The sequence below is a fragment of the Octopus bimaculoides genome, chromosome Z, assembly GCF_046866305.1.
Source record: "Octopus bimaculoides isolate indiv1 chromosome Z, ASM4686630v1, whole genome shotgun sequence".
NCBI classification, from domain to species: Eukaryota; Metazoa; Mollusca; class Cephalopoda; order Octopoda; family Octopodidae; genus Octopus; species Octopus bimaculoides.
Genome location: NC_142944.1, coordinates 26,784,810 through 26,805,313, shown reverse-complemented (window position 1 = coordinate 26,805,313; position 20,504 = coordinate 26,784,810). Strand labels below are relative to the sequence as shown.

The window sequence follows — 20,504 nt, the reverse complement described above, 5'->3', positions numbered from 1 at the left end:
GAAAGTGTCTCTAAAAAAATTCACGGTAATTTTTGGCCATGCGACACCAAAAATCAACGATAAGAAAGGCACTTACGAATTCATCGGCTAGCGAGTTCAGGCACCTCACCTCAAAGAAATCTATTCCATGTGCGTCACAAATAGTCCCGTATGAAAAAGTCCCGTGTGGAAGGATTTACGGTTTAACCATCTAACTTAGAGATATCAAATATAAAATATACAAGAATAAGGGCAGAGAATCGTCAATTAATAATAGAATTAATAATTAACAATTTTGCCAAGTAGTTCAGTATGAAAAAAACCTTTATCGGTAGAACTATTTATCATCATAAATATACAGGGATTAGCAATTGAGTTGCTTCTCCAACATACTGAAAATTCAGAAATAGCAGTCAAAGAACTACTGATTCCAAACTACAAATTATTCTCTAAAGCGGATGGCGATATTTATGGCACACATAGAACAAAAAACCGGAGGGAAAAGCGTAAACAAACCAAGCTTTTAGTTAATTGGATACGAATCGTTTCATGGTTAAGTGAATGGAAATTTCACTATTCCAATCTTCAGCCCAAATATTCTGATAAATTTGAAAGTGTCTCTAAAAAAATTCACGGTAATTTTTGGCCATGCGACACCAAAAATCAACGATAAGAAAGGCACTTACGAATTCATCGGCTAGCGAGTTCAGGCACCTCACCTCAAAGAAATCTATTCCATGTGCGTCACAAATAGTCCCGTATGAAAAAGTCCCGTGTGGAAGGATTTACGGTTTAACCATCTAACTTAGAGATATCAAATATAAAATATACAAGAATAAGGGCAGAGAATCGTCAATTAATAATAGAATTAATAATTAACAATTTTGCCAAGTAGTTCAGTATGAAAAAAACCTTTATCGGTAGAACTATTTATCATCATAAATATACAGGGATTAGCAATTGAGTTGCTTCTCCAACATACTGAAAATTCAGAAATAGCAGTCAAAGAACTACTGAAATAGCAGTCAAAGAACTACTGAATTGCTAAGTCAATTGCTAATCCCTGTATATTTATGATGATAAATAGTTCTACCGATAAAGGTTTTTTTCATACTGAACTACTTGGCAAAATTGTTAATTATTAATTCTATTATTAATTGATGATTCTCTGCCCTTATTCTTGTATATTTTATATTTGATATCTCTAAGTTAGATGGTTAAACCGTAAATCCTTCCACACGGGACTTTTTCATACGGGACTATTTGTGACGCACATGGAATAGATTTCTTTGAGGTGAGGTGCCTGAACTCGCTAGCCGATGAATTCGTAAGTGCCTTTCTTATCGTTGATTTTTGGTGTCGCATGGCCAAAAATTACCGTGAATTTTTTTAGAGACACTTTCAAATTTATCAGAATATTTGGGCTGAAGATTGGAATAGTGAAATTTCCATTCACTTAACCATGAAACGATTCGTATCCAATTAACTAAAAGCTTGGTTTGTTTACGCTTTTCCCTCCGGTTTTTTGTTCTATGTGTGCCATAAATATCGCCATCCGCTTTAGAGAATAATTTGTAGTTTGGAATCAGTAGTTCTTTGACTGCTATTTATGAATTTTCAGTATGTTGGAGAAGCAACTCAATTGCTAATCCCTGTATATTTATGATGATAAATAGTTCTACCGATAAAGGTTTTTTTCATACTGAACTACTTGGCAAAATTGTTAATTATTAATTCTATTATTAATCGACGATTCTCTGCCCTTATTCTTGTATATATATATATATATATATATATATATATATATATATATATATATATATATATATATATACACATAATATATGTATAATATATAATATATATATATGTATGTATGTATGTGTGTGTGTGTGTGTGTGTGTATGCATGCATGTATATATGTGAGATAATAGTTTCACTTTTAATAGTTTCATCATTATCTCACATTGCAATAGAGATGTTATCGCTTCCCTTTTGCACATAATACTGAAATAGTGTAAGAGATAAGAGATTGCTCCAGATCAGTCCTGATCTGCACCACTAGACCTCTTCACTCCATCAATTGTAACACATTGAAGCTAAATCCACTGAAGGTTATAGCATTGCAAAGTTTTATGCACTTCCATGAAAATGTCTTCTCCAGTTGTTCCATGCATGCTGCAAATGGATGCCAACTCTTCTCTGATCCAAATTAACATCACGAATGAACACGAGAAGCTGTAATGTACTTGAGAGATCAGTGGACTCATCCAGTGCCAGAGAGTACCACAAGAAGTTCCTAGCTTTCTTGCGTATCTGTAGCACTATGTTCTCTCCAAGTTCTTCTGTTCTCCACACAACTGAACTTGCTGAATGGCTGATACTTCCAAACAAATTGCTTCCTTAGAACACAAGTCATTTGTTACTTCCATCATGCTTTTGATGAAGTTGCCGTCAGTAAATCCTTTTCCTTGCTCTGCCATCTTATGCACTATTTTGTAACTTGTACAAGTGACAGATTCATTTTCAGCAAACATTCTTGTGAAGAGACTGTTTAAATACGGCAATGCCAGTTAAAACACGATTACTGCAGGAATGAACTCTCAAAGCAAGTACTTACACAAAAGGTACAGCGTGACAGCAGACCAAATGAACTGACCTTGTAGGCTGTACTTTGGTGACCCCTGTACTAGGTGAAGGAAATCTCTGAAATAAAAACCATTCAACAGGGACTTGCAACCAGCTGATACTATATTCCATAGAACAATTGACATGAAGCTGTTATAGTTTCATCTATGGATGACTGATAATAACAACAAATATATCTACAGGCAGCTGTGGCTATTTGATGAAAAACTTGCTTCTCAACCATATGGTCGTGGAATCAGTTCCACTATATACCACCTTGGGCAAATGTCTTCTACTATAGCTTCCAGCTGACCAAAACCTTATGAGTAGATTTGGGAAATGGAAACTGAAAGAAGTACAGTGTGTGTGAGTGTGTGTGTCTATGCATGTGTATATGTATGTATGTATGTCATTATTCAGTTTAATTTCAAGATTTCTTGCCTATGGAGAAAGAGCTGGTTTCTAACCTAGATCGAAAGTTCTTTCACTGAAATTCCAACAGCATTAACAGGGTATTTTTGTTGTGTGTGTGTGTGTGTGTAGTGTAGTTGGTTGTTTTTTGAATAGGTATGCATCTGCATTCATCATTTATATTTGATGAATATTTGTCCTCATCTTGTCTGTTGTTTTGGCTGATATATTCTCCAGCCTTCATCAGGTGTCTTGGGGAAATTTTGAACCTGAGTTCTCATTCCCACCATCCATACAGTGTAAAGTGATGGATTGCTCAGTGCCTAAAACATCAAGCAAAGAATATAAGTAGCAATTGTGATACACACCACAAAGAAGTGATCAAGCTCAATTAAGCGACAACTACCCCCAAAATATACTATCCACTCCAATTATGAAGAAAAGAGAGGATGAAACCAATAAACTGTCTAAAGTCTGTCTACCCTATGTGAAAGGCCTCTCCAAAAAGATACTAAAGATATGCAGCCCATATGACACCAGGACAGTATTCAAGAGTAATACAATACTTTGCAAATATCTCCTTCAAGTAAAGCCATCAACAGAAGAGAATATGACCAAAGACTGTGTATACTCCATCCCATGTAGCTGTGGTAGGTTATACAAAAGTGAAACATGCCACCTCCTCAAAATAAGGGTAGATGAACATCGCAAAGCAGTGATATGAGAAGATATTGATAAATCGGGTATAGCTGATCATGTATGGAAAAATAGAGACCACCTCCCTGTGTGGGATGAAGTTAAAATAATAGACAGAAAACACCACTGTAAAATATGAAATCTAAAAGAAGCAGCACATATGCTAGGACACAACAACTTCCTAAACAGACCGAGTGCAGATATGAGTAACATATGGGAACCAGTATTAAGGAAGGATAGGAAAATATTAGATTTATAAGCCCTAAAATTCACTCCCTAATTGTCCATGGAGATATGACATAGTGATTAAGAGTGCGGGCTACTAACCCCAAGATTCCGAGTTCGATTCCAGGCAGTGACCTGAACAATACCTTAAGAATGAGAACCCAAGTTCGAAATTTCACCAAGACACCTGATGAATGCTGGAGGGTATATTAGCCAAAACATGTTAACAACAAACAAGGGGACAAATAACCGTCAAATGTAAATAATGTAAATAATGTACATAATTCCTCATCTTTTAAATATAGAACTCTATTATCTGTATGCATGTTTGCATGTGCATTTTTATGTATGTGTGCATCTGCATGTCTGTGTGCATGGATGTATGTAAAGTTGAGTGTGTATTCATGTGTGTGGATGTGTATAGTTGTACACTGGTTGTATACTGGAATTGTTCATAATTACATGTTTATCTCTATGGATCTCTGTGTATCCTGCTGTCATTCTAATGCAACCCTATATATTCCTACCTAAACCCACACATTACCTCCCACTCTCACAGTTGTACACACACCCACATTGTGTATGTGCTGCATGGGTAGTGTCAATAGTGTTGTGTTTCTGTTATTTGCTATGGGTATTTTCTATTTCATGTTGGCATTGTCTTATTTATGAGAACAGATTCACTTATCATTTATGAGAACAGACTCACTTATTTGTTTTTGTAGTGAATCTTGGGTTTTTAGACAAGATTTTGATACTTATTTGATTCAGCTTGCTGCTATGTTGATCTCTAGCATTTTGGTAGAATATGACTGGTTCACAGACATACTGAAAGCAGACCTTGATAGGTGAGGGCATGTTATTGATGAGGTCTTTGAAAGGACTCTGTCAGAGTGAACTAACAACCGTTTAATTTGTTCAATTAAATATTACAGAAACCACTGGATAGTTAGTTGGTAAACTAAAGGAGTGATATTGAACCAATGCGTGTATTTATTTTAATTTTTATTGACATAATGACCCTCCTTAAACACAGATATGCACACATACAGTCATATCTGTGTGTGTGTGTGTGTGTGTGTGTGTGTGTGTGTGTGTGTGTGTGTGTGTGTGCATAGTAGAATAAGAAATAGAAAGTCCTTGATAGCAGTATCATCCATTTGGAAAAAGTGAATAGAAAAGACTTTTCTGATAATTTTTCCACTTAATAGTTAGTTTACAAAAAAGTGACTCTGATTCAGTTTCTCACTTGAAAGTGGTTTTCAAAATAATAATTTAGAATTTAAAGTGATGGTTTGTTGCCAACTTAATGTGGCAGTCCTAGGAAAGGGAAGAAAGCTACTGCTATTTAGCCCCAGGAAACACCGTTTCCAGTTGGCGATGTGACACAAGCATTCTTTGACCTTAAGTTTTCAAACAGGGGAGATAAGCTGGGTGGAGGTGCTTATCTCCCCTGCTTATCAGCATTCTTCCCTTTCCTAGGACTGCCACATTAAGTTGGCAGCAAGCCATCACTTTATCATGCTGCTACTGTATAAGTCTCTCTGAGAGATTTAGAAGTGTAATATTTCTAATTTAGAATTTATTTTTACTTAAATAGGGAGTGTTTGATTACAAGCATACACAGATACGGTGGTGCACCAGCATGACCGCAGCCACTTGGCTGAAACACATAAATAAATAAATAAATACACTTACACACACACACACACACACATATCTATACATAATCATATGTAGAGAGAGAGAGAGAGAGAGAGAGAGATACATCCACATATACATATACATACACATGTACACAAACACACAAAAAGGAACATGGGACCTTATGAATACATAAACATAGAGACCCAAACACATATACATGTATTCATTCACACACATATACACATATGTATACACCAGGAGGCGTGCACTCTCAGGTATGCGCTGCATGTCCTGTGATTTTTTTATCCATATCATTGGAAAATTAGATAAAATTGTTACTTTGTTTCAAAGAAAATCTGTCCAGTTGTTTTTGGAATATTTTGTCTCCCCTTCCCCTCTCTCAGTGACTCGTACTTCTGCTTTGAGAAGTCATGCTTTGAGAAGACCCGCATGACAGACACTCCCTCTCTGTTGGTTTGTCCCTCCTTCCTGTCTCTCTTAGTGACTTGTTTAAAAGATATGCTAGGCGGAAAGGTCATTCATAATATTTTGTAACCCCTTCCTCTCTCTCTCAGTGACTCGACAAATTCATTGTGGCATGTCATGCTTTGAGAAGACCGCATGACACCCCCTCTCTGTCTCTTTGTTAGTATAGAATTTCTGACCGGAACAAGAGCAGTCCCATAATTCTTGAGTTAGCCAGCTGAAATTTTGGAATAGCCTGGCGGTAAGTTTGAATTTTTTTTATCCAAAACATCTGTTAGCACTATTATATTTTTGGAGTGTTCTGAAAACAAAAATATAATCTATATTATATTTCTTTTTTCAGAAGTAGCTAATTAATCTTATATTAATTTAACTAAGGTTATTTTTCCGTTTTGTTGAAATTGACTTACAATTTACGCAGACACTTACATGTGTGTTCTTATATAAGAGCAGCCTTTTATGAAATGAGTAAAATGTGTTTTATAAATGATATTTTGAGAAATAGTTTTTCGAAAAGAGACTTCGATGGAAAACAATTAATTATAAACGGTGGGAGACCAACACTGAATTCACCGAATTTGCTACAACAAGAAATTCACAAGACAATTTCAGGTTAATTAGTATGAAAAGAAAAAATGGTTAACTGGAAGTGCTACACTTAATAAATTATTCTGTTGGCTTTGTTTACTTTTTTGCTTAGAAAAGAATGTTTGGAATGATAAAGGCTGTGATGATTTAAATAATTTACATATGGCTATGCTAAAGCACGAGCGATCTCAAAGGCATATAAAATCTTTGATAGATCTTAAAATATTCGGGAATGTTCGCATAGACTTACAATTAGATGCATGTAAAAATCAAAGCATACAACATCATAATGAGAAAGTTAGACGAAACAGATCCATTCTGCAACGATTGATCGATGTTGTTATGTTTTTTAGTCCTCCAGGAATTATCGTTTCGGGGTCATTTTGAATCTAAAGGCTCTAATAATCGTGGAAATTATGAAGAACTCAAATATTTATTCAGTAAATATGACAAAAAAATGGAAAGTCATCTAGATACAGCTTCTATCTTCACTGGTCTGTCAAACAGAATTCAAAATTACTTGATCGATGCAATTCATAAAGTTATGTTGAATGAGATGCAAAAAGAAATTGAGCAAGTTAAGTTTGGGTACTATTCAAGAAGAGTGGTCCCTGTTGTATTTGCGCTTGCACATTATAGATTCATCTATTTCTACGATGTGCCCAAGTCCACCAATTTGGTAGGAGTTACGCAAAAGATGTGCAAGCGCAAATACAATGGAGGATCGGATAGAGAGGATAAAAATAGGTTTTTAGTCTTTGTATCTGACCGTTCTTCTGAAACTCTTCTACCACTTGTTAAAAAATTTGTTTTAAAAAAACCTTCACACGTTTTGTGCATACGTGCTAGATAGTCATTGTAGGATCGACTAGTCACGACTAGCTAGCGCAGATGCACGAGTATGCGAGTGCACGCCCCGGGACCACTCTTCTTGAATAGTACCATCATCCCATACACGCGCATCATAATCAGCCTTTTTGAACACATTGAAAATCCTGAAGAATGGGATGATACCACCATAAATTCAGCAATTGGATTCTTACATATTTTAAAAGCTCCTGATTTCTTATTTTAGTTAGAAGTATTCAGTGACATTTTTTCTTTTACTGACGTCTTATTTAACATCGTCCAGGGTAAAAATCATGACATAGTGTATTGTAAAGAGCAAATAGATAAAACTAGAACTGTACTTGAAAACAAACTTGATAATTTTTCAACCTTTTATATGTTAGGGGAAAAACATGAAGTTGATGCAGGAATCAGAATTCAGAGATCCAAAAATATTGAGCCCCAACGACATTATAGAATGCTTTATAACAAAATTATCAGTATAGTAGTTAACCAAATAAAAGCATGATATTCATCCTTAGAAGAGTTTGAATTCATGGAACCTTTTAATTTCAACAAAGTTGATGAGTATTGCAAACAATTTCCTGTGGACTCTTTAGATTCTTTAAAAATCACTTATGGCAGATTTTTTTATGTAATACGATTACAAAGTGAGCTCAATGTGATGTATTCAATGAAAGATTTTAAAAAGTGAAGTATAAGTCATTTAATGAGTCACATTTACAGCAGTGACCTTGTTGAAGCTATGCCAGAACTCTTCAATCTGTGCAAGTTGATTTTGACAATTCCGTCTACCACTGCTTCTGTAGAGCGATCCTTTTCTGCATTAAGTAGAATCAAAACATACCAAGGAAATGCGACAGGAGAAAGAAGACTGGGTTAGCACTAATGTCAATTGAAAAAGATTTATTACAATAATTGATGAAAAGAGAAGATTTCTATGAAAATATGATAGATATATTTGCCCAGAAAGATCGAAGAATTGAATTAATTTATAAATAAGGTAAATAACATTTTAGAACATTAAAAAAAAATTAATATACTAAAGGGCATATATTGCAGGTTTTGGTTAGTGTTTGTTATAACGTAAGGTTCGACCTTCTTACTTCAGTATTGTTTTGCAGGAGAAATGGTTCGACTTCTTCATCACACCTTATCTACATAGGTTTTCCTTTCTGTGCTGCTGAGTGTAGTCTATTTACAGCCGTAAATGTCTTGTTTCAATCTCAGAGATGTTGACTTCTGCCACAACAGTTTTGGGGGGCTTTTTACAATATTGAATTTTCGCTGTCTTTCATTGTGTGTATTCATGTATATGCGTGTATTTTCAATGTGTGTGCGTGAGACGTAGACTTTTAATATACGGAGTTCAGTAAGTCTCAGACTGTTGTCTGCTTGAGTATCAATAATTTTCCCGAGAAAGCATGAGAAAGCACCTGACTTCTCTTTGAGAGCGTAACGATCTAAAGCCATGGCCATATAATGTAACTAAATGTGTTCTCTTAATTAAATAATTTCAAATTGATTCAGCTCGACCAATAGGTATAGGGGCTAATGCAGAATCCTTGCAAAACAAATTTTTGTAAAAATTTTTTTTCGGATTCCTACCTTTAACAGAGATTCCGAATATACAAAAATATTAACAGAATCCAATTTCATCTTTATTACATTTCACTTATGATTTTTAGACTTTTTTAAGGGAGAGTGAGAATGGGAAAGTACTGATGTTTCGAAGAGATATAAAAATATAAAACAATACACTTATTTCAGGCTCATCTCTACAGAGCCATTTTTATTCCCTGCTTATTCTAAGTCATACAGGGATGATTGCATATTCAGAATCTCCCATATGTAAATCGTAGGAATATGAAAATTTATTTACTGAAAAATTGCCGGGGGGGGGGGGGCACATTGCCTCCATGAAGTCCAACATTTGAGAGGTGTTTTATACATGCCCCCAGCACAGGTGCCAGATATGTGTCACTGGCAACAGCTACAACTATGATTTTACTTGGCTTAACAAGTCTTCTCAAGCATGGTGCACTGCTAAAAGTCTTGGTCACTAGTCATTGTCTCCATGAGGCCCATCATTCAAAGATCATGCTTCACCACCTTGTCCTGTCTTCCTGGGTCTCCCTCTTCCACAGCTTGCTTCCACTGGTAAAGATCTGCACTTCTTCATACAGCTGTCCTCATCCGTACACATCACATGATCATACCAACAGAGTTGTCTCTTTTGCACACCATATCTTATGCCTCTTATGCTCAACTTTTCTCTCAAGGTGTTTACAATCTATCATGCATGCACGCTTACACTGCACATCCAATGAAGCATACTAGCTTCATTTCTTTCAAGCCTATGTATGTCCTTGGCAGGTATAGCCCACGTTTCACTGCTGCATAGCATAGCTGTTCGCACACAAGCATCATAGAATCTGCCTTTTACTCTGCAGGAGAGACCGTTTGTTACCGACAAAGGTAGGAGCCCTCTGAACTTTGCCCAACCTATTCTTATTCTAGCAGCTATGCTTGGAGCATCCACCCCTGTTACTGACTTGGTCACCTAGGTAACGGAAGCTATCAACTACATCTAGTTTTTCCTCCTGGCATTTGATAGAGTCTATTTTCTGTAGATTTTTAGTGCTTATTGTACCTGTGCACCTTTGACACACAAAACCTATTTTCCCTGTTAACCTTCTTCTGATATTGCTGCACCTCTTATGTGTCCATGGCTTACACCAAGTACATCATCATCATCATCATTGTTTAACGTCTGCTTTCTATGCTGGCATGAGTTGGACGGTTTAACTCAGGGGTGGCAAGCCAGAAGGCTGCACCAGGCTCCAATCTGACCTGGCAAAGTTTCTACAGCTGGATGCCCTTCCTAATGCCAACCACTCCAAGAGTGTAGTGGGTGCTTTTTACGTTCCACTAGTGCAAGGGCCAGTCAAGTGGTACTGGCATCAACAAAACTTGAATGTTGCTTTTTACATGCCACCGGCACAGGACCAGTCAGGCAGCACTGGCATCAACCGCACATGAATGGTGCTTTTTATATGCCTCCGGCACACGTACTAATCAGGCAGTACGGTCATCGGCCACAACAATGACTTCATTTGGCTCAACAAGTCTTCGGAAGTGCAGTTTATTGCCCAATGATTAAAGGTAATAAACTGCGCTTGCGAAGATCTGTTGAGCCAAGTGAAGTCATTGTTGTGGCCGATGACAGTAATCTTATGGAATTTCTACCTACACCTTTTCTACAGATCAAGTAAAGCCATCTACCTGAGGGTATTTGTATATATATCAGGTCATTAAGAATGAAATGTCTGATTTTCTTATGCACCAAGTTTGACAGTTGTTAACTCTAATGTTTTATCCTGACAATTCTTTGTTTCACAACATTGAAGAGTTACATCATTACTTTTTGAACTGCAATCCATGGTGTGTGATTATATTGAGTTTTGTCTTGTAAATCAATTCTTGTGAACCCATGGATAGGTAAAAAATTCATGTTGTTTATGAATATGAGTTCTGTTGGGGAACCAATGCAGCTCAGACAGTTGAAATATCAATGAGGTATTTAATGAAGGCATGGCAAATGAGTGCACTCTCTGTTGATGGTTTGAGAAGTTCCCGTCTGGTGACTTTACTCTTGATAATCAGTCCCATGGTATAGCTGAGACCAAGGTGGATAATGATGAGCTGGAAACTATAATGGAAGCAGATACATCTCAAACATTAGATAGCAGCAAGGTTTGATGTTTTGATTCCAGCTGTATTGGACCATCTGAAACAAATCGGCAAGGTAAAGAAGCTAGACAAGTGAATACCACACAAACTGAACAAGCATCAAATGATATGTTGTCTTGAAACTTGCTGTTCTTTGCTGTCAGGACATAAAAGCAAACCATGTTTGCATTGTATTGTTATGTTTGATGAAAAATGAATTCTTTTCAACAATAGCAAGCATTCTGCATCGTAGTTGGATAGAGACGAAGTGCCAAAACACAAACTAAAAAAGAATATTCACCAAAACAGCTAATGGTCCCATTTTGGTGTCATCTATTACAACTTCATGAGACCTAGTAAGTCAATTACAACGGATGTATACATCAACCAATTGAATGAAATGATGAGTGGACTTACAATTAAACAACCGAGATTGGCCAATAGACAATGCTCAACCACATGTTGCACAAAGAATGCTACTCAAATTACAGGAACTGAACTTGGAAGTACTCCGTCAACCATAATATTCACCAGACCTTGCACCTACTAACTATCATGTTTTCCAGGCATTAGACAACTTTTTGCAAGGAAAAAACTTCAAATTTGAAGAAGATGCAAAAATAGCCTTTTGTGATTCCATCACCTCTTACTCTCCAGAATTCTTTGCTGCCAGCATAAATAAGCTATCGATAAAATAGCAAAATTGTGTTGATAATTAAGGTACATACTTTGATTAACTGCATTGCTTTTTGTTGAGATAAAATGAAATAAACTTTCAGTTCAAAATCGGACATTTCATTCTTAATGACCTGATACATACACACACACAGGTCACTCTCTATATACTTTTATTTGTTTCAATCATTTGACTGTGGCCATGCTAGAATACCGCCTTTAGTCAAGCAAATTGACCCCAGGACTTATTCTTTGTAAGCCTAGTACTTATTCCATCGGTCTTGTTTGCCGAACTGCTAGATTATAAGAACGTAAACACACTAGCATCGGTTGTCAAGCGATGTTGGGGCGACAAACACAGACACACAAACACACATACATACATATATATATATATATATATATATATATATATATATATATATATATGTATGTACATATGTAGATACAACGGGCTTCTTTCAGTTTCTGCCTACCAAATCCACTCACAAGGCTTTGGTCAGCCTGAAGCTATAGTAGAAGACACTTGCTCAAGGTGCCACGCAGTGTGACTGAACCAGGAACCATGTGGTTGGTAAGCAAGCTACTTACTGCACAGCCACTCTTGCTTATGTCAAGCTATATGTATATGTGTGAGTGTATGTATGTGTAGATGTTGGTGTTTGTATATGTGTATGCTTGTAATCAAACACTCCCTATGTAAGCAAGAAATAAGCTCTAAGTTATTAGTTTTGAAAACTGCTTTCAAGCAAAAAACACAATCAGAGTCACTTTTTAGTAAACATCTAGTTATTAAAGTGAAAAATTATCAGAAAAGCCTTTTCTGTTAATTTTTTCAAATACACATACATATACATAAATTTCAGGTAATACTCTATCTGATGATATAAGATAATGGCCACATAGGATTAATCTCAGGTCGACTTCCTGCCTAAACTCCAACTTGATTTGCAACTAAAAATGCAAGGATATTATAAATGGTCAAAAGAGGATTGACCATAGACAGTGTTTCAATCGAGCTAATACAGGTTTAATATTGGGTTGTCCAGAAAGTTTGTGCCGATTTATAGTAGCTTACCTTTCGACTTATTTCCCATTAAACCACCTTAATTCTGGGAAGTTAAAGGAAAGATGGAGACACATTGTGCAACAAAATGGTTCATATTTGGATGATTAAAAATGTAATGGCAAGTATTTATTGACCTTTTTCTTTCCTTTAAAAATTGGCACGAACTTTCCGGACAACCCAATAGAATAATGATACAGGCAGGCAAACAACTAACATCAGGCTGGATTATGACATATATATATATTCATACTTTTTGAGGGTAGAACTGAGTGTTTACGGGAGTTTAAGTCACAAGAGATCAATAAAAGATTGGTTGAGGAATGTTCATAATTGCTGTGATATATGCTGGAATTCTCCTGGTAAACCCATATTATTGTCATTAGATTGTAGGCTAAAGCAGGTTATCATAGGTAGAATCCAAAGCTGGGTAACAAGAAGGAAGTAGATATGCAGTCATTTCCTTAACAGCTGTTTCCAAGAATAGAAGCAAGGTTGGTACAATTCCCTGCAAGTGGTTCACTGCCAGCATTTTAGTGGCAATTCATTCCATTTTCAGAGGAAAAGTAAATTAGGACTTTGGTGGAAATAAAGACGCATTAGTAGTGGGAGATATAACAGAAGTCAACCTAAAATGAAGAAAGGCAAAATATTTAAGGTCTTAATATGAGTAAGATAGATAACATTGAGGATGAGAGGCAGATCTATAAAGGTCTTGATTAGAGGAAGATATGGAGAAAGACATGGAGAAAGATATGGAAGATATGGAGAAAGACATGGAGAAAGATATGGAAAGAGATGGAGAAAAATATGGAAGGAAGATACAAAGTGGCAACATGTGATGGAAACAAAGTGCAGAATTGCAGCAGTGAAGGTGTGAGTAAACTAAATTATCAGTTAGCTAGACTAGTAAGAGATAGGTAGTGTGTATTTGAAAGACAATGTTTCAGAACTGTTCCAGGAGAACACTAGCATATATCATAACTACTATGAAGATTCCTCAACCAATTTTTTTTATTGATCTTGTGATTATAACCCCTGTATCATTCAACTCTACCCTCAAGTTGTATCAACATATAAATATATAAATGTGATACAAATAAGATGATATTTTTTCCAACAGTAATTCTGTGTTTGAAAAAATATCACCTTATTTGTATTGTACGATGCACATTTCAATGCTTATAAAAAAAACAGATGTTAGTCATTTTATTCTATTTTTACAAATATTTAAAATTTTATTTTCATTCGCACAAATGTTTTACTTCACAACATTTTCCACTTCACAAAACCTTTCTATAACCTTTTGAACTTTTTAAAAAATACTATAACATTAAAAAAAAAATATAACATTACTCGATATGACTTCAAGTTCTGTAAGTAGGAGATATTTTAAATTTCTCAATTTTCAAACTATTTTAATTGATTTATTTGTACCTCTGATGAGAGAAATGCGACTATTTGTATTGGTTGGAAAACTTGCCCAATACAAACGCTTTCTTCAAAACAATTGTAAGGTTTTGTAATACTGCTTTTCTTAGGATTGTAATATTGGAGCATTTGAAACCTAAGATTTCGATGAATGTTTTATGCATTTTGTATTCCCACGAAAAAGGAACTGGACCTATGAAAATATGTTATATGCTCATACTGAGCACTAATTAGGTCTGCTGCAACAAAGGTTTCCCCCTCCTCCTTCTTCATATATATATGGATCTTCTTATACAGATAAATCGTTGCATAATTTAATTCAAACTTAACTTTAAATTCTGTATATACAAAGATCTGCATGTATCGAAACATTTGTAGTGATTAAAAAGCTACCTAACCTTACTTACTCTTCCTTTCGACTCTTTTACTTTATATATATATATATAATATTATATATATATATATTATATTATATTATTATAAGATTGTAAATAAAACATGAAAATCGAAGTTGAAATTTCTTTGAGTAATATATTCTTCTATACACAATCATACATACCCAAGTATATATATATATATATATATATATATATATATATATATATATATATATATATATATATATATATATATATAAATATATATATATATATATACTTGGGTATGTATGATTGTGTATAGAAGAATATATTACTCAAAGAAATTCCAACTTCGATTTTCACGTTTTATTTACAATCCTATAATAATATAATATAATATAATGAAATGATAGAATATTTAATGTCCATTCTGATTGAACTAGAACTTTCATGCATTAAACTATGCAATTTTCAGGTTTATGTAGTAGAAGTGACAGTTATGTTTTACAATTTAAAATTGTAGTGAGATAGCTAAACTGTGTGCCTTAAATACATTTGTATAGGCTCCAGAATGTTAATTTTTGTAAACTCTATTCTGACTAATCAGTGTGTAGTTTTACTAAATTACTTAAGTTGATTGGTGTTTGGTTTAGGAGTCACAATTTGTTGAACATGTCAAGAGACCTGATTTTGACCCTGGTCAAAGTAGCAATTGCTGGGCTATTTTTAGAAATGTTGTAAACATTTTTACATATCAATTATCATCTCCTTTATTATTGTTGTTATTGTTGGTGGTGGTGGTGGTAGAAGTAGCTGTGGTAATAGAACTTTAAACCCCAAAAATAAGATTATCTTTATTGACCTTTCTCTTGACTTAGCTAGTATTTTCCTTAAGTATTGTTGTTGTTGTTGTTAGTGGTCATAGCAGTAGAAATAGTACCTCTAAGTATTAGTATTATTGTTTATTGAGCTTGGGTTGGAATTTATTAATAAAGTTCTTTTCTCTGATTTTTCTCTCATATCTCAATTTCTCTGATTTTTCTCTCAAGAGAAAGGTCAGTAAAAATAATCTTATTTTTGGGGTTTTATTACTCAGCTACTCCTGCCACCACCTACAACAACGACAACAATAATAAAGGAGATGATAATGGTGATGATGATAATTGATATGTAAAAATTCCTGGGAAATGTTGTTTACAACATTTCTAAAAATAGCCCAACTGCTTTGGCCAAGGTCAAAATAGCCCAACTGCTTTGGCCAAGGTCAAAATATAGGTTTCTTGACATGTTCAACAAACCATGACACCTAAACCAAGCAACTTAAGTAATTTAGAAAAAAAACCACACACTGATTGGTCAGAATGTAGTTTGCAAAATTTAACATTCTGAAGCCTATTTAAATGTATTTAAGGCACACAGTTTAGCCATCTCACTACAGTTGTAAATTGTAAAACATAACTGTCATTTCTACTACATAAACCTGAAGATCATATAGTTTAATGCATGAAAGTACTAGTTCAATCAGAATGGAATTTAATATTCTATCATTCCATTATATTATATTATCTTATAGAGTATATTTTTATAAGATTGTAAATAAAACATGAAAATCAAAGTTGGAATCTCTTTGAGATAATGTTTGACTCCTTGTAACCATTGTGTAATCTTACTATTGGATCGGTACCACATTATAAATGCAAGAATATTGTATAGATCCCTACGCCATTTTAAGAAAACCTTCGACTGTTATATGCATAGTTTTTCTTTTTCTTGTTTTACTTTATTCTATTCTATTTGTATTTATTTTAAAACGCTTTGTAAACAGATTTAACCGTTTTTATGGATGGTTCGATATATGGAATTCTATTATGCATGTATTTTTACCTAATTTTAACTGTTATACACCCAGCAATTTCTTAAAAAGTTGTCTACAAATATATGCTGAGACCTAAAAGTTTTTTTATATGGACGTCTGTATTGTAACAATACTTACGTATTCGTATGTGTGCGTCTATGCTTACATATAGAGCCTAGGTTTACACTTGTGCACATACAGTTATGATTTTGTGTGTGTGCATTTTTGTGTATGCATGGGTAAGAGTGTATGCTTATATTTATTTACACATACATGCTTTTATTCGCGTGTGTGCATCTGTTATATATGGGATTGTGCGCTCAGGTTTACGCTCACACATACTTGAATGTGTGCATACGCATGTATACGGTTATGTTTGTGAGTATTTGCGTATATATCCCCATATATATCTGTATACATGATGCTAATGTACATTTTCGTATACACATATATACGCAATCCAATTTTGTGTACGTTCGTTATATACGCTACACTCACTTCTTGCTTGCTTTCCTCCTTTCTCTCTTTCTTTCTCTATTTCTTTCTTCCCTTCTTCCTTTCTGTCTTTCTTTCTTTCTTCCTTTCCTTCCTCACGATAGCCACACTTTTTCTCTTTCTATATTAGTAACGTCCTTATCGATATGTTACCCTCCCCTCTACTTCATAGGTTAAGATACAATTTTTGTTACCAACGTATATTTTTCGTGCAAATATATACCTATATACGTAGATTGTCTGTATGTATGCATCTGTGTATTTTGATGTATATATATATGTTGTAGATAGTCTAGTATGTGTTTATACTGTTGTAATTTTATTTATAATGCAGCGCATATTTTATTTTATTTTATTTTAATGTAAATTCGAATATAATTAATTATTTACAATATGTATTTTGAGCCCATTTTTCTATTTATGGTTTTCTTTGATTTTTTTAAAAATAGGATGAATCTATATTAAATTCATTTGTTTTGTTCATTGTGCACCCATGACCGTCATTTGAAACGACCAATCAAACAGATCTATGTGTTTCAAATTTTATATTACTTTTGATTGCATTGTCATTCCTTTTCCATTTCTAACAAAACTGTCCGATGAACGGGGACGTGAATCTTAGAGTAACAGTCTTTTGTTATATTTCTGCTGCTTTTAAATAAAGAAATTACTCTACCTCTGGTATTTGAGTACTCTTTTTTCCACCTTGTTGCACATTTATGTGCTTACTCCGGTATATATATATATATATATATATATATATAACGTGAGAGAGTTAGGGGTTGGGGGTACAACCCACTAAGGGATAGTATCTATCCAGTATACTGCTGGGAGGGTACCCAATTATTGCTACGCTAGTGCTATACTAGGTGCAATCAATGGGAGCGGGTAAAAGTGGAGGTTTTACCCAAAATTTGTGTAACAATTAGAAAATGGAGGATAATATGCTGAACCCAACTACTTGCAGACGGTGTATCCCGTTGAATTCATTAGTTTAATTCATAGCAAAAGTGACAAAAAAAAGGAAGAAAAGAAAAAGAAAGAAAGAACCAAAGCACAGGTGTCCATGGCAGACTATGTTATTTTGCCAACATGGTTTACATATAGAAGTACAAAGTACATAAGGAATTAGAGGATGAACAGAAGTTTAATCTTACAGCTGTTACGGCCTAGTTTTGGCAGACCCCATTCTATCCGAATATTCCTTTCCGGAGTGATTATCGGATGACATTTTGAAATGGGGTTACATGCCCGAACATACATACATACAGACAGACAGACACACATATACACATACATATATACACAAGGTGATCAAGTTAAATTTGACAGTTTGCAAAAAAGGAAAAGAAAACAATATTCCATCCGAAAATATAAATATATTAAAAAATCAAAATGTATCAATTAGATTATAGCTGGGAGATAAGAGTTTACTTAAGTAGCGACCCTCAAGAGAACTCCAGAACCTGGCACATGCATTCCTCATTGTGTCCCTGGGAAGATCTTTGAATACCTTCTTCATCTTGGCCACTATCTCAGCCTTCATGCTGCAGGCAGAATCGTTGGTACCTTTCTCAACCATGTCCCCCGCACAGTAATCTATAAGATTACAATTGGAGGAATTAGGAGACCAGTAGTTGGGGCTAGTGGAATTGTAGAAATTCTCCAACAACCACCTCTGGCTCTCTCTGGAGGTATGGTAAGGAGTTGAATCCTGCTGCAACAACTGTCTCCAGCCAGGGTTTGACCACAGTCTTCAGCACCTTCACACACTGTCTGCATTGAGCCTAACGCTTCATAGCACAGATGTGGTACAGCATGACATCATCTTCACTGAAGACACACCCAAAGACCACCACAGATTAGGGGGAACATAGTTTTCATGATAGGTGGGATATGGATTGTAGGTAAACTACTTGACGTTCCAGATATTATGCAACTAGTCCTAGTAGAATTTCTTTTCATCTGAGAAGTATCAGGTCATCTCCAGCTCAACAGCATGCCTCAGCTTGTTTAGGAGCTTCTTTGTCTTCATCAAGTATTTCTTCTTGACCTTGGCTGTCAGAATTTGTCCCTTGAACCTCTTGTACAAGTGGTTCTCATTCAGAACCAGCTTCATAGTGATGACACCAACATCCATCTCTCTTGCCAAAGCTTAAAAGATTTTCTTGATTGGATCTTCTATCATCTTGTCCTGCAGTTGGATGAATTCCAGTGTGCAGATATAGTCAGAATGCTTGCAGTGTCTCTTCCTGCTGGTCAAGGCTTTGTAGTCTCCACTGCAACTATCCATGCCATGTTACAGCCTTTGTAGTATTCCCAGAGCACAGAGCATCAATCATGATGTTGTCTTTTTGATACCTAGTGTGAATCATCATGATACAGATAACTCTTTTCCAGCACTCAGATGACTTCCAGTCTGTCATGTCAGCTAACTTTTTCTCAACTACAACTTTAATCTTTATGCTCTCCAGTGCTATTGTTTACCAATACATCAAGCTGTTCCTGAAAAAAAAAGGAAACATAAACATCGTCAATTTAGCCCAAATGGCCTATATACAGCAACAACAGTTAAAGTGAGGAAAAGAGAAATTCAAATTGATGTTACGAATGTTTCAGTAAACAAACATTTTATATTCTGTACCACATATATTAATATGTGATAAATAAATATATCTAACATGCCATAAAATAAAATAAAATTATAATTATCATTTACCTTGTCAGACATCATTATTTGACACAAGCAACTTAAAAGATAAATATGCAATGGAATATAGATTTGTAATACCTCATAAACATGTTAACTTCATTCAAACAGATGAGATATAGATGAGTGAATTCCTAAGCATTTGAAATGTCAAAAGGATATATGTTAACTGACCAATTGAAAATAAAAAAAATAAAATTCATATGGATCTTTTTAAAAATCAAAACATATACAAAGTCTTTCTTATGACACATCAAATTAACCTCTCTAAACAGGAAATAGTAAAATGTCCTTTAGTTTCCACTATATACATCTATATATAAATAGACACACTTATGTTATCATGTATATGCACACAAATAGTTTCTCACATTCTTTACAAACATTTACCTTTGATATCATAGGTACAATAGTGTATAAATATATATAAATATGTAGACAAACACAAACTAAAATATACATGTGTGAATATATGTAAAATCATATAAAAGCATACAGTTACCGCAAATATCTATATTTAAGCATATCATCATCATCGTTTAACGTTCGCCTTCCATGCTAGCATGGGTTGGACGATTTGACTGAGGACTGGTGAAACCGGATGGCAACACCAGGCTCCAATCTAATTTGGCAGAGTTTCTACAGCTGGATGCCCTTCCTAACGCCAACCAC

At 34.8% G+C, this 20,504-nt stretch overlaps 1 protein-coding gene across 2 annotated transcripts in view; it reads right to left on the bottom strand.

Annotated features, from left to right (window-relative positions):
- The window catches only part of LOC106868774 (WD repeat-containing protein 20), a 331,569-nt gene that overhangs the window by 42,824 nt on the left and 268,241 nt on the right, over positions 1-20,504 (bottom strand). The window contains exon 4 of one of the 2 annotated variants that reach the window (XM_089364993.1): positions 18,186-19,627. The exons of the other annotated variant lie outside the window; for it this stretch is intronic. Coding sequence (XP_089221119.1) covers positions 19,577-19,627 — 51 coding nt within the window. The 3' untranslated portion in view covers positions 18,186-19,576. Of the gene's footprint in view, positions 1-18,185; positions 19,628-20,504 lie in introns of those variants that run through there. 2 annotated transcript variants of the gene reach the window in all.